We start from the raw sequence: 13,508 nt of genomic DNA on the forward strand, positions 1-13,508 counted from the left end.
TCGTGGTCCAGGTGGTCCAGAAGTGGGTCATAATCCTCATCTCAGTGCACAGGAAGGTGGGAGGTCAAGAGGATTATCTAACTGGTTTATGTCAACCAGGAGCTGGCCTTTCAGATTGGCTCGTTGCTGCCCTCTACAGGACTGGGGGTCTGTAGGCAAGGCCAAAGTGGGGGGTGCAGTGGCCATTGCTTAGGTCACCTGTCATGTCACCATGGTAATGTGACAACTGGCTAAAGAACAAGTCACAGTATCATTAAATGGCTGATCCTTGCTGAGAACAGAGACTAGGCACGGGGCAGAAATTCTTTAACAGCTGACTAAAGGGTTTTGGCGAGATGATTTGGAGAGAATCAGTTCTCAGCATATTTGGCCAAATTGTAATAAGACCTTTCAGTGATACTGGGATGCACTGGATTGAGGTGGAAGGCCACCCTCCCTTCTCTTTTCTTCCCCAGGGAGGGTGGGGTAGATGAGGGGCTGGATAACTTCTAAGATTCCCTCTTAACAAGTGTTTCTGTGAACTCTGGATTCCAGGTGAACATGATGACCTTGGCAGAGCACATCATCGAAGCCACACCTGACCGAATCAAGCAGGAGAGTTTTGTGCCCACGGAGCCCTCGGCATTGGAAAGGACAGACACTGCCACCATTAGCAGTACCATGAGCTGGCTGGCCAGTTACCTAGCCGATGTCGATCGTCTGCCAAGTGCTACCCAGATCAGGTCAGTGCAAGTCTGTGGATCACTGACTGGCGTAAATTCCTGGGCTCAACGGGAGACTTGGGAAGCTAATTAGATCTGATGAATGCTGTGTAATGTGAGACCTCGTGAAGGAAGCAAAGAAACACTGGGACAAGTTCCTTCACTACTTTCAGGTCCCTGCTCACATCCTCACCTCTTCTGTGACTTCTCTCCCCTTGTTGTGCGTGTGAGGTCATGTCCTGTGATAGCTCCCCGCCGCCCCCAATTCAGCTGAAGTTTCATAAAGGCCAGGCAGCGTCTTCAGTGGCTTTAGTGTTTAGCATAGTGTTAAATTCATAATAGGTACTCAGTAGGAACTTACTAACTCCAGGACAGTTTAAAGTACAGAGTATGTTTACCAACTTTCTGGACTGAACGGAGGTGTATTCTTAATAGCATGCAGTGGCTCTTGTCTCATTACTCAGTATGTAATGGATTGCACAGATCAATCACCAGTCTTTCTCCCTTGTGTCTCCTCTTGTTTCAGAAGTGCGTATAATGAGCCTCTAACTCCTTCTTCTAATACCAGCTTGAGCCCTGTTGGCTCCCCAGTCAGTGAAATAGCTTTCGAGAAACCCAGCCTTCCCTCAGCAGCAGATTGGTCAGAATTCCTGAGCGCGTCTACCAGTGAGAAGGTGGAGAATGAATTTGCTCAGCTGACTCTGTCCGATCACGAGCAGAGAGAGCTCTATGAAGCTGCCAGGCTTGTCCAAACTGCTTTCCGGAAATATAAGGTAAAGTAGAACAGAGTCCTGATGTTGTGACATTCGTAAGATTGAGGAACACAGACAGAAGTTAAAATCATCCAGACTAAAACTTAGGCCTTACCCCCCCCTCCCCTGCTAAGTCTGTAGAATTGTTATTTGGGAATATTATGTCACAAGAAATTATTAATAATTTTCAGAAGCTTTAGTGGAATAAAATTGACCAGTAGTGTGATAGTTATCACCATCTCAATTTATTCTTGGTAATGGTAATGGATATTTGTTATCTAGTTAATATAGAGGAAGTTGATACCTCTGCCACAAGGAATTTATAACCTAAAGTAGGGGTTCTTAAGGGACTGGGACTGCCTGTGGGCAGCCCTTGAACTCCTAAAATTTTATGGTAAAGCTTGTGTGTGTATTTTTGGTGGGAGAGGGTCTGTGGCCTTCCACAGATTTTCAAAAGACTCTTTGACCTCCTTAAGAAGGTGTTAAAAGCCAGTAATCATTGATCCCAAAGTAGAGTAGTTGGGGGTTATGTTAGAAAAGACAATGGAGCGCCACGTGGGTGGCTTAGTTGTTGAACTGTTCGGCTCAGTTTGTGATCCCAGGGTCTTGGGATCAAGTTCTGTATTGGGCTTCCTTTGGGGAGCCTGCTTCTCCCTCTGCCTATGTCTCTGCCTCTCTGTGTGTCTCTCATAAATAAATAAATAAAATCTGGAAAAAAAAAAAAGGAAAGACAGTGGAAATCTGACAATGTGTAAAGACAAATAGTACAATACCTGATTTGTTAAATAGTTGGAAAATGAGTATTTTTAGACCTCCTAACATCCAAATATCAGTTTTATTTAGAAGCAAGAATTAGAGATTTAGTCTATAAATTCATTTTTCCTAATTTCTACTTACAATTCATTATCACTGTATTTTGGTAAACGTGAGGCTTCTGAAAAAGTTATAAATGACTAATAATTCTGTTTAAGTCTTAAGAAAGTTGATATTTCTTACACTAAATCGTTATTTCTTGCACTAAATCATGTTTCTCCCTCTCTTTACCCTAAAGGGTCGACCCTTGCGGGAACAGCAGGAAGTGGCTGCTGCTGTCATTCAGCGTTGTTACAGAAAATATAAACAGGTAAAGCACAGCTTTGGGTCGCAGTAGGAAGTGCAACTCGTCCAAACAGCGACAGGCCCCTGAGGATTCTAGCATGTGGCCTGGCCAGAGAGTGCTAGGTCCAGCACTTTATTCAAAGACTTTGAATTGCATGACCAAAAACCAGAGGAAAATGTTCCAGAGCAGGGAGGTGGGGGTAAAAAACAAACCAAAAAACCATCGGCGGTTAAGCTTATGTCACAAAATAATTCTTGTGCAGATTGTTGGCCTTTCAGTATTATGACCTACCTGAGATGTTGATCTGACACAAAGAAGGTTATTTGTGTCTAAAGGGAGGCTCTGTGTTCCAGTAATTGTACCTGGAGTAATTGAGGAACCCTAGGGACTTTGATGTGGTAATCAGAGAAGAGAAACAGCAGCAGTTCTTTGACCTTGAGTCTGAGAAATTATCTACTCTTGAGCCACTTTTCCTTTCAGCTTCTTCCCGTCCGTTTTCAAATGAAGACTTGGAAAAAATCTCTGAAAATCTTGAGAAGCCCAGAACATCTTAAACTGCTTTTGCATTCCTTAGTTAAGAGATTCAGGAAGAGGGTGCCTGGGTCACTCAGTCAGTTAAGCGTCTGCCTTCAGCTCAGGTCATGATCCCAGTCCTGGGAATCAAGCCCCGCATTGGGCTCCTTCCTCATCAGGGAGCCTACCTCTCCCTCTACTTTTGCCTCCCTCTCTCTCTGTCTTTCATGAATAAGTAAATAAAATCTTAAAAATGAGAGAGAGAGAGAGATAATAGATGCAGAAAGAATACCTAAGTGTTCGTTCATGCAGTATTTCTGTTTCCCAAACACCCTGTAAGGTTGCCTAACTGCCACCATGTCGGTTAGGGACCTGATGTGTATGGGGCCCTAGGATGTACTAGACTTGCAGCCACATCATCTCATCACATCTGCTCCTTACAATTACTGGCAATAAACAATTTTATATCCCTTTTACAATGAAGAAGCTGAGGCTCAGAGAAATTAAGTCACTATTAGATTTTCCTAGCCACCTTGATGGTTAGAAAATATAAAAACTTGCCTAATTGAGTTTTTACTGGCCCATATGATAAAGTTCAGGACTGTCAGTAGATTCTAAAACCTTTTAGTAGATAGTGTCCTAGGTAGATTTTATTAAAGGAATAATACATGCCAAAATGTGTAATAGTTGTTTGGAAGTGTGATATTGTGTTCTCTTGTTATGATGCAGGGCTCATTTTGATTTTTTATATGGGTTGCCATGTTCTTGAGTTTCTCTCTGATTAAGCCCTATTAGTGAAAGGGGGCGGGCTGGAAGGAGTCTTCAACTTATAGCCAATTGAGTTCATGATCCCAGAAAATGAAGGTTTATTGTGTAAACGCTGGCACCACAGTACCTGTAGCTCCCTAGCAGGGGACCGTCCTTAGCACAAAGGAAACACACAAAGTTTCAAGTCTTTGAACTTTAAACAGGTATTTATTCCAAAAGATGAGTCTTGGTTTTGTTTTGTTTTTTAAAATCCCCTCCCAAAGAAGTGTTGTCTACAACCAGGAAAACAGAAGGCATTATTTTTGGAAATATCCACAAGTATAAGACAAGTATTTTGGAAGATAAAAGGCATTAATATAGCCAGATTGCCTTTTTTATTTTATTTTTTTATTTTTTTTCCGGTTGGGAGTTTTATTGGTTCTGGTTTTTAATTTCCTTATATTCAGCAATCTAACATTAATCTTGTATTTTCTGTTTCTCCCCAAGCTGACATGGATAGCCTTGAAGGTAATGACACCCAAGTCCCCTCACAAACCATTCCACCAGAGTCACAAACTTCACACCCATTACCAGCTACAAGAAGGGGCCATTAAGATGGCAGGGTCAGGAAACAGGTGTCCTCTCCTTGCCATGCCACCTAACCACAGTGCATCTCTGGGGACCATGTGGTTATTCAGTTGGAGTGGGTTTTGGCATTACCAGTCATTGGACATTTTCCTGGCCATGTCAATCTAAAGAATCCATCTGAGCCAGTTACTGTGAGCCCAGCGAGCCACTAAATGCATCTCCCCTCCTCCCGGTGTGCTTCACTGTGGTCCAGTAATTTCTGAATGTGCAGTGTGCACAGGCCAAGGGGATGAAAGCCACAGGAGCCCTGTAGGATGCAGCGTTGTCTTCAAAGATGTTTGGGCAAAGGAAAATGGAAAGCAGATCAGACGAGATAAAGAGGATTCTTGCGCAAGGGTCTTGTGTCTTGAACATTCCGAGAAGTCAGTTCCCTTCCCTTATTCCAGCTCGTACAGGCAGAGATGTACTTAGGCACAGGTATTTTCTCAGGAGTATTTTTCCCCATGATGGTAAGTCGCCTTCTTGCAAGGAAAATGCGGTTCTTGTGACCTCTTATCCCCAGAGTCCTATTCTACTTCATTAGCAGTTTGGACATCGCATTTTTTAAATATGGAGAGCTCTGTATTTTTAGTGACTAGAGACCAAAATGGAAGAGAATTCATTCTGTCGTGCCTTCATCTTTAACTTGCATAGTGCTGCAGCAGGCTGGGTGGAGGGCTACTGGCACTGGCTCCCAAGCAGTACCCCCCACTTCTGGGACACTTTTCCCGGTTTCATGGCTTCACCCCCACGTTGGTCTTATGAGTGTTCATCTTTTGCAGGTTAAATGTCTTAAAGGTGTCAGCGTTTCATGATAAGCCTTGTATTTGGGACCTTGCAACTCAGAAATGTGTCCTTTGGAACAGTAGTTAGGAGTCACATGCTGACTGCTATTAGTGGGCTTGCATATGGTGGTGATTGGGATGCATAAGAAAGGTTATTTTGAAATGTTTCAAAATCAGATAGTAAACATTAATCTTCAAATAATAAATATTAATCTTAAACATTTAAATTGTACTTCCTAAATATGCTTTTATTATTCCTAAATGTCTACACCTGTTGCTTTTAGAAAAAAATTTTTTCAAGGAGGGCAAAATATTTGATACTTCAGGGGAAAAAGCACATTTACAGCAATACATTGTCTGAAGGCAACCCTTAAACTAATATTTTGCATTTGGGAAAGGTAGGTGAAAACAGGCTCCTAGGCTGCCTCTTTGATGATTGAACCCAAAACAGAGACTATGATGCTAAAGGAGAAAAGTTGTTTCTCTCCTTCCCTTCCCCAGCACGCCCAGAGGACACATGGATTTGTACAGCTCCTGTTGTTACTGTACTGCTTATTCTTGTTTCCCTGCAGTATGCACTTTATAAAAAGATGACACAGGCTGCCATCCTAATCCAGAGTAAATTCCGAAGTTACTACGAACAAAAAAAATTTCAGCAGAGCCGGCGTGCTGCTGTGCTGATCCAGAAGTATTACCGGAGTTATAAGAAGTGTGGCAAGAGACGGCAGGCTCGCCGAACAGCCGTAATTGTACAACAGAAACTCAGGTAGGTTGAGCTTTCACGGGGACAAAGCTGTGGAGAGGAGAGAGCCCTGGCTTCAGGGAAAGAACAGCCCTGCCCCGACGTCAGGGGAGACGTGCATGTCACAGGGACCTTCTTTACAGATCGCTCTAGATGTCGTGACAGTGTTGGTGATACCCATGCTGCCAGCCCACCTTTGTCTGTTTACCTCTTGTCCTCTCCAAGTCCACCTGGTTATTTTGGTCCCCACCTGCCTTCAGCTGGGGCAGGAATCCGTCAGGACCACAGTTCTGCTCAGAGAGGGTGCTCCATTAGGGCACTGTAAATTGTAGGGTCCCTGCATGTGAGACCTCGGAAGAATAGCTAGAGGCCAGCCAGTCCAATTTAGAGAGTGTGAAGGGGGTTCTGAGCAAAGAGACATGGATAGAAGATCAGGAAGATATCAAACTCGGGTGAGTCAGCTTCGACACTCAGCCTGTCTAAGGCCAGAACGCCTTTTTCCACAAAAACGAGCACAGGAAGGGTTGTGAAAGCATACTTGAGCATCATCGAATGTTGGACCTGGGCCCCGTGTCCCTCACCGCCAGGGGAAGGTGCCGCCACCCCCTCTTTCCTTCCCTGCCGGCGCTGCCATGCCTGCCCATGCGGTTGGGTTCACTGGCTGAACTGTTTCGTTAAAAGTCCTCTGTCACTGCCCACCTGCTTTCAATGTGTGTGCATTAAGCGTTACAATACCCTTCTCGTGACAGTGATGTTCTGGCTTTTTCAGGAGCAGTTTGCTAACCAAAAAGCAGGACCAAGCTGCTCGAAAAATAATGAGGTTCCTCCGCCGCTGCCGCCACAGGTAACCCTACTCCTCATCTAGACAGTTTGCTCGTTGAGAGCAGTAAAGCAGCCCTAACCCTCCTAACCACGCATGACCGCCTCCGCAGAGCGAACCCCCTGACATTCATCAGAGTAAACATCCCGCATTGCAGTAGGAGAGCAGAACTCTAACTAGGGAGCAAGTTGCTGCTTCAGGAACCCAGGTGACTGTCTCAGACTCTGTGGTAAATGTCGAGCAGTGGAGATTGATTTTTCTGTCTTAGTTTGGGTATGAGGACAGCTTAGCAGAACGAGCTCTTCATTCCCTTTTCTCTTGAACCTCTTATTTCTATGCCACACTGCAGCATGCTCTTTTCCAAGCCCTCCCTGTGCCAGTGCGTGTCCAAACAGAATAAGTGAGTTTCTATTCTCAAGGAAGGGGTAGCAGACCACTAACTCCATCTGAGCTTTCCGACATAGGACCTGATTAGCGGGTGCCCTCTGCTGGGGATGTGCAGGAAGGAGACTCCATCTGAGTTGAGAGGTGCGTTTTCAGTTAGGAGCAAATAGGCTCTGGTGACCTGAGCCTTCCCTGGATGCAGGGCAGCTGTCCACGAAGCCAGCTAGAGGGGATTCTCTTTGTTTCCTCAAATTTGACCTTTCTTTGTCAACAGCAGGATCCTTCCTTAGCTCTGGGGGAGCCGGTGAGGTTGTTCTATTTCCTTGGTTAGGTTAGCCCTCTGTCCTCGTGGCCCTCTGAGCTGTGTGTAGGTGACCCTGTGTGGTTTTGTTGCTTCCCTGTGCATCAGGAGCCACACAGTTTATAGAACTGAACTCTGAAGCAAGCTCTTTGACATCTTATTTCCTCTTCCTATTTCATTGTGCCAGAAGCCCAAGTGTCCACATTCAATTCAATTCCACAGAGGTTCCCTCTTCAGTTTTTCGTACTCCTAAACCTGTCTGCTTGCTGACTTTGAAACTATTTTGACTTTGAGACCTTAATAGGGGTCCACTGGCCATTTGTACTTTTATTTCTGTTAACAAAAGGATTCTTATCTATGATGATAAAAGGAAATGTGCACAGAGCCACCCATTTACAGTAATAAAAACTTCAAAGAGAACATTCTCTAGGATATGTTTGATATTCTCTAACTAGAATGCTATTTGAAAGAAGCTAATGTACACTTACTAGGCCTCCACAGCACATTTGCTCTCTACAGACGCAGCGATTGGGGTCTTTTTCTCCATGGTTAGCTAGCCAGTGAGATTTCAGTATCAACACTGAATGAGGAAGTCTTCTTAGGGAGTGCATATGAGACTATGAGGCACCTGTGACATGATCACATTAGTTCTACATGCCTTCATGGGGCCCATCTCTCCTCTCCCCCTCACTCATACATGTGCCGGCGTGAGAATACTTGCAAACAACTAGAGTGTTTGGTTTTCCTCATTTGGTGGAACATCTGAGATTTCCCTAGGCCCTTCTCTGGAGGTTCTCACATGTGCTCTCATTCCCTTCTTCCTTTTTCCTCTCCTACCTGCAAGATGGAAAAATACAGGGAGATTGATTCCATCCAGCCCTGCTGAGACTGTGGTTAACACTTTCCCAACAGATTGTATTTTCAAGAAAATCAGCTTTACATTGCTCTGCCTTAGGCCACTTTGAGCAAACCCAAACATTCACAAATTATATTTTCCTTGTTTTTCCTATCTTCTCCTCGAGCTTTGGAAACACATATAGGTCGTGCAACCTCAGTTGTTATGAGCAAATTTACCTAAAGTCCCACACTTCTTTTCTTTCTCATCCAAAACACCCTGTGTCTACACTGGGTGAATTGAGAGGGTAAGCTATTTAAACAAAACAGATGTGCATAAAGGGCTGCTGGCCCCCAGAGTAGACTGAACAAAGGAATCCCTTCACTCTTGTTTTCAAAGCCCTCTTTTTGTAAACTAGTAGAAAAGAGGCTTGTGAAGATTTTGCCTTTCTCAGGTTCGTATTTTAACTCATAGTAACCCCTTAAGGGTGGCAAGAAGGTTTGTTATGAGAACATCAGATTATGGACTCTGACTTCCTATTCATTGTTTGGGATGAAGTAAAGACCCCTACTGCCTCTTTTCCTCACTTGATCTGGAATAGTTCAGATGTCGGGAAAACTGTATAGACAAATTTTAATAACCTTTGTATACTGACTGTGTCAGACCAGTATTCTCTCCCCATCCCTGTATCCTGAAGATCCACAGAACCAAAAGTCTGAGTTCCTATTTTCCCTAGGATGAATGTAGCCCTGTTTCCATTCTGGGGTACTGCATATTATTTTAAGAGAAACTGTCATTGTCCTGTCCCCGAGAAGCATTAAAATAGAAAACCTCACATGACACCCTCTCATAGGTAGGTAACGGCTTCAGGAATCAATAAGAAGTGTCCCATTTCTGAAGGAGTTTGCGAAGTCATATGACCCCCCACATTTTCAGACTTCACAATAAATTGGTGAATTTTGTACCTGCTCATTTCACATACCCCATCACCACTCCTTTTCTTCCTTTCCAAAAAAGGAACCACTTTATACTCTTTTTTTTTTGTTTTGTTATTGAAATAAAGCTATGTATAAGGTTTCTGTTGTGACCCTCACGTGCTAATAGCTCTTTGGTGTTGTTTTACTGTCTAAAGCCCCCTGGTGGACCATAGGCTGTACAAAAGGGTGAGTTTAGCTGCCTGCTAGCCAGTGTTTACCTTTATCTTCCATTTTCTATATTTTGCTTTTTGCTTGCTTGCATGGGGCTGCAGCCTAGGTATGCCAGTAAGTTTCACATCCATTTTGAATGAAATAAGATAAAATGAAAACTAACCCTAATTACTAACACTGCTACCTTATACAACATGAAAATAGTCACATACAGCAGACGTACAGATGCATGAGTAAGAGAAAGGGAGGCCCTTCTGAAACCACCGCAGGGCATGCTTAGAAGTCGGTGGAGTCAAAACAAGGCTACACCTCAGAAAACATCTAGCAGGTGGTTCTTTCTGATTCAGATGATTGGCCACAATGAAATTCTTTCAACTACTGCCAGGTCCAAATTTCTAAAGCAAGAAAACTCAGCAGGTGATACTGCCTTTTTTTTTTTTTTATGAATAAATTTCTTATTTAGAGTTACTATGTCCCCGTTACCTTGTTCCTCTAATTTCATTTTCTAAATCTCCCTTTCCCTGGTGCCATGAGGTAAGTCAGCACATGAAGCTGCCCTTTCAGAAGCAATGCAGAACATTCATTATAACAGAGCAAGCAGACCTGACTGGCCTCCAGAATTTAATGGCAATGCTGAATAAAGATAACATGGTGTAAAATGTCTTGAATCTGTATATTCTGTATTGCAGTGAAGATTGGATGTTCCAGTAGAATTTATATTTTAAAGAAATGTTAATGGAGAAGTATCCAGTAGACACTGTCAATGTCCTAGCGATTTTAGAACATGACACTGATTTGTAGGAATACCCAAGGGGCAGAAGTCTCTGCCAGATGTGACTATCACATGCCTGCAGTTACAGTAAAGAATGTAGTGTCTGGAAATTTTTTTTAAAGCCAGGAATATAATTCACCAAAATCAGATTTGAATATAGATTAATTTGACAACTTTTGTCCAATAGACTTAAGAGAAGATATACTTAAAAAAATAACATGGGAGTTAACTACCAACTCAGCTACATTCAGCGCCCTCCCTTTGTAACACTACAGTAATATTTGAGTCATTTGTAAGATTTCTGAGAAGACATTATAATTCAAAAAAAATCTAAAACTTCAAGTGTTTCTGGAGCTAATAGTTTTCATCCAAGTACATTTATGTTGATGCTGGTATTTTACTCATTATTTTTCAAGTCAAAGATCAGCTAACTTTTTCTTAAGAGACTTTAGTAAAATAGTAAATATCTTAGGCTCTGTGGGCTGTACAGTCACTGGCACAGCTATTCAGCTCTGCCATTGGAGCATGGAAGCACCCGTAGATAATATGTACATGAATGGTTATGGCTAGTGTTCAGTAAAACTTTATTTACACAGATATTTGTTGGGCTGGATTTGGCTCATGGACTATAGTTTGCTGACTGATGATGATAGGAGAATTGAGTTTTTATAAATTCTTCCTAACACAAGACCCTATCCCTGTTAAAGACTCAAAGTCTCACCTGGTTAAAACCATGGCTAGTCACTGAAAGAAAACATTAAAAAAAAAAAAATAAAGTCGATACATCAGTCTGTAAATTTAACTAGTTAATCCTTTTGAAAACTAGGCATTTTTTTTTACAATTGACCCATGTGGTAGAACTGGCTCAGAGATGTCTGTGTTTGAAACATAAAAGAAAAAGTGGACAAAAATCTCCATTTTTTTCTCTTTCTGTTCCTTCTCACTCTCTGCATACATAGATAATATTTCTTTTCACGTGAAAAAACAAACCCCTCCCAAAGAACAGATGCATGCCCTAGGGTTTAATTTACCTAAAAGTTGTAATATCTTGCATGTGATGTGCAATTAATACAATTGTTGCAAGGAACCAACATTTAGTAAAAGTGGTTGTTTATGCACTTTTGAAACTTGTTAGCTTCTGAAATGTCAATTATCGTTTTCAGAGTACATTTTCCAAAGGTGATCTTCAACACTAGAGTCCCTACCTTAACTTCTTTAGCACCTGCCGCATTGTATCTCAAGCTCCTCAAACTCGTATTCAGGCATGGAAAGTTGGAATTCCCTGGCACCCCTGTGCGGACAGTCTTCAGGGAGTTCGAGAGATAGGAGCTGAATAGTTCAGGTTCATTCTAGAGTGGTTCTCTTTCTCTCCCTGTATTATGCATTATCTGTGACCCTAATTACCAGGAAGCTCTTGCTTCCCCTCTTCCCTCAGAGAGTTCACAGTGGCACTTCCTCCAACAGTCCCCAAGTTGAAATGACTGTAGGGAGGCAGAGCGTTCTGTGAGGAGAGTTCTTTTTCCTGGAACTTATGTCAAAGGAGTTAATATGCTGGTTTTATTAATGTATGAAGTATACCATATTTAAGACGTGTAAGGTTGATACATTAAAAAATACTCAAAAACTGAAGGAATTAAATTTTGCGGCACAGCGTTTGTCAGCCACTATTGAACCCCACCTCCCAGATGGGTGGAGCAGAAGGCTATCTAGAAAAGCAGGTGATGTCAGTCATCAGAATTAAGGCACAATAGGGTAATTCCAGGAAAATAGCAATCTGAAAATGCCATCATATCTTCCAATTTTTAGTCTTCACTTGGGGAAGGCTAAGAAAAAGCCCCAAATACCCTTCACCACATCAGCTTATTTTCACACAGCCTTTCATCTGGGCTAAGCCCTTACTTTACCCACTTAAAATGGAGTTTCCAAATTCTCGATAACTCTTGGAGGTATTTGTTTTGTCTTGGACACAATAACTGTCCATTTAAGAGAAAACTTCTGTTATGCACAGAAGAGATATTTAAATCAACAGTCTTAATTATTATTTCAGTTAATTTAGGTGTTATACTACTTTCAAAAAAGTGGAGGATTTCTAAGATTGGAAACATGGGAGTTAACTACCATGTTTTAGTGAGGTGCACATTGCTGCAAACACTACTTTCCAGCTGGGTTTGGAGTTTATTGAACAGGGTATTAATGTCCTAGTGGAAAACCAAGATATCTCATATGTCAAAAAATAAATACCTGAATTATGTGACAGACTCATCTTCCAAGTACTGAGATTCAGCAGGGCAGTGATGCTTTTTCTAGTAAAAAATGGTTTTCAGCTCTTCTCTTCAAGATACTTTTTTTTTTTTTTTGTGGGTATGAGGAAGTATTCTCATAGATGAGAGAGACCACTCTCTGAAAAGCAATTCCTAGACAAATTCATTTTTTTCCCTGGGGTAATATTTCTGTGAGAGGGCATTTAGAACAGTCACTATCATACACAGTGAGAATTCTGTTTTTCCAGTAACCTGTTTTTGTAAGTTGCGGACCCAGTACCCACGTTCCGTAAAGGTAGCAAAGCTATCCTACTGGCATAAAAGAACCCTAATTCAAGGAAGAAGAGGTAACACTTTCCAGTCACAAATATTTAAGCAACCAATTTTCTCTATAGTTAACAACTGGGTTTCCAAACACTTAACTTTGCCAGATGGTTCCAGTTATCTGGGTAAGTAGTGATTTCAGCACTGACTCTTGAGAGCAGTCCTGTGAAATCTCTTCAGTGGGTCATTATCAAGTTCTGCAGGTTACACTTACACTTTTTGCTTTGTTGTATATACTTTAATCCAAGGGATAGTTCTCTCACGAGTGCCCGGAAGTCTGCTGTATAATGGAGAGAAGTAGTGCTCAAGGTCAACGACCATGACCTCACGCTTCCTTTGTTAAATTTGACATGAGGTGTAGTTCCCAAGTGGTCCAATGTATTTGGTGAGGAGTAGGAAATGAATGTGTGGGATGTGTCATCATGGATGTAATTCAAATATCCAGAGTAATTTTGTCTTACTTGCCTCTTTTAGGAAATGAATATTTTTGGAACACAGTGGTGTGTGTTAAATTGCAGACAACATGCTCTGTGTCATTCTTATTGGGCCTCTCTGTCTTTTTTGTTTTGCAATCCAAATGAGATTTCTGGAAAATGGCAAGACCTCTGTTTTCCTAAATTCCCCACGAGCTATTGCAGCTCTCAGAGCAACAGGTAACTAATCAGAAAGCCACATCTGGCTGCCCTGTATATTTTTG

General features: G+C 42.1%; 1 protein-coding gene across 8 annotated transcripts in view; it reads left to right on the forward strand.

Moving 5' to 3' along the window:
- LOC121499484 (calmodulin-binding transcription activator 1) overlaps positions 1-13,508 on the forward strand; it is a 734,632-nt gene that overhangs the window by 712,949 nt on the left and 8,175 nt on the right. For 5 of the 8 annotated variants that reach the window (XM_041770125.1, XM_041770130.1, XM_041770129.1 and 2 more), the window contains 7 exons: positions 535-722; positions 1,228-1,474; positions 2,505-2,576; positions 4,320-4,340; positions 5,797-5,990; positions 6,736-6,810; positions 9,439-9,469. In XM_041770125.1, coding sequence (XP_041626059.1) covers positions 535-722; positions 1,228-1,474; positions 2,505-2,576; positions 4,320-4,340; positions 5,797-5,990; positions 6,736-6,810; positions 9,439-9,469 — 828 coding nt within the window. The remainder of the gene's footprint in view (positions 1-534; positions 723-1,227; positions 1,475-2,504; positions 2,577-4,319; positions 4,341-5,796; positions 5,991-6,735; positions 6,811-9,438; positions 9,470-13,508) is intronic. The other 3 variants (XM_041770128.1, XM_041770131.1, XM_041770126.1) reach the window with 2 other exon arrangements.

This window comes from Vulpes lagopus, chromosome 10 (assembly GCF_018345385.1).
Source record: "Vulpes lagopus strain Blue_001 chromosome 10, ASM1834538v1, whole genome shotgun sequence".
Classification (NCBI taxonomy): Eukaryota; Metazoa; Chordata; class Mammalia; order Carnivora; family Canidae; genus Vulpes; species Vulpes lagopus.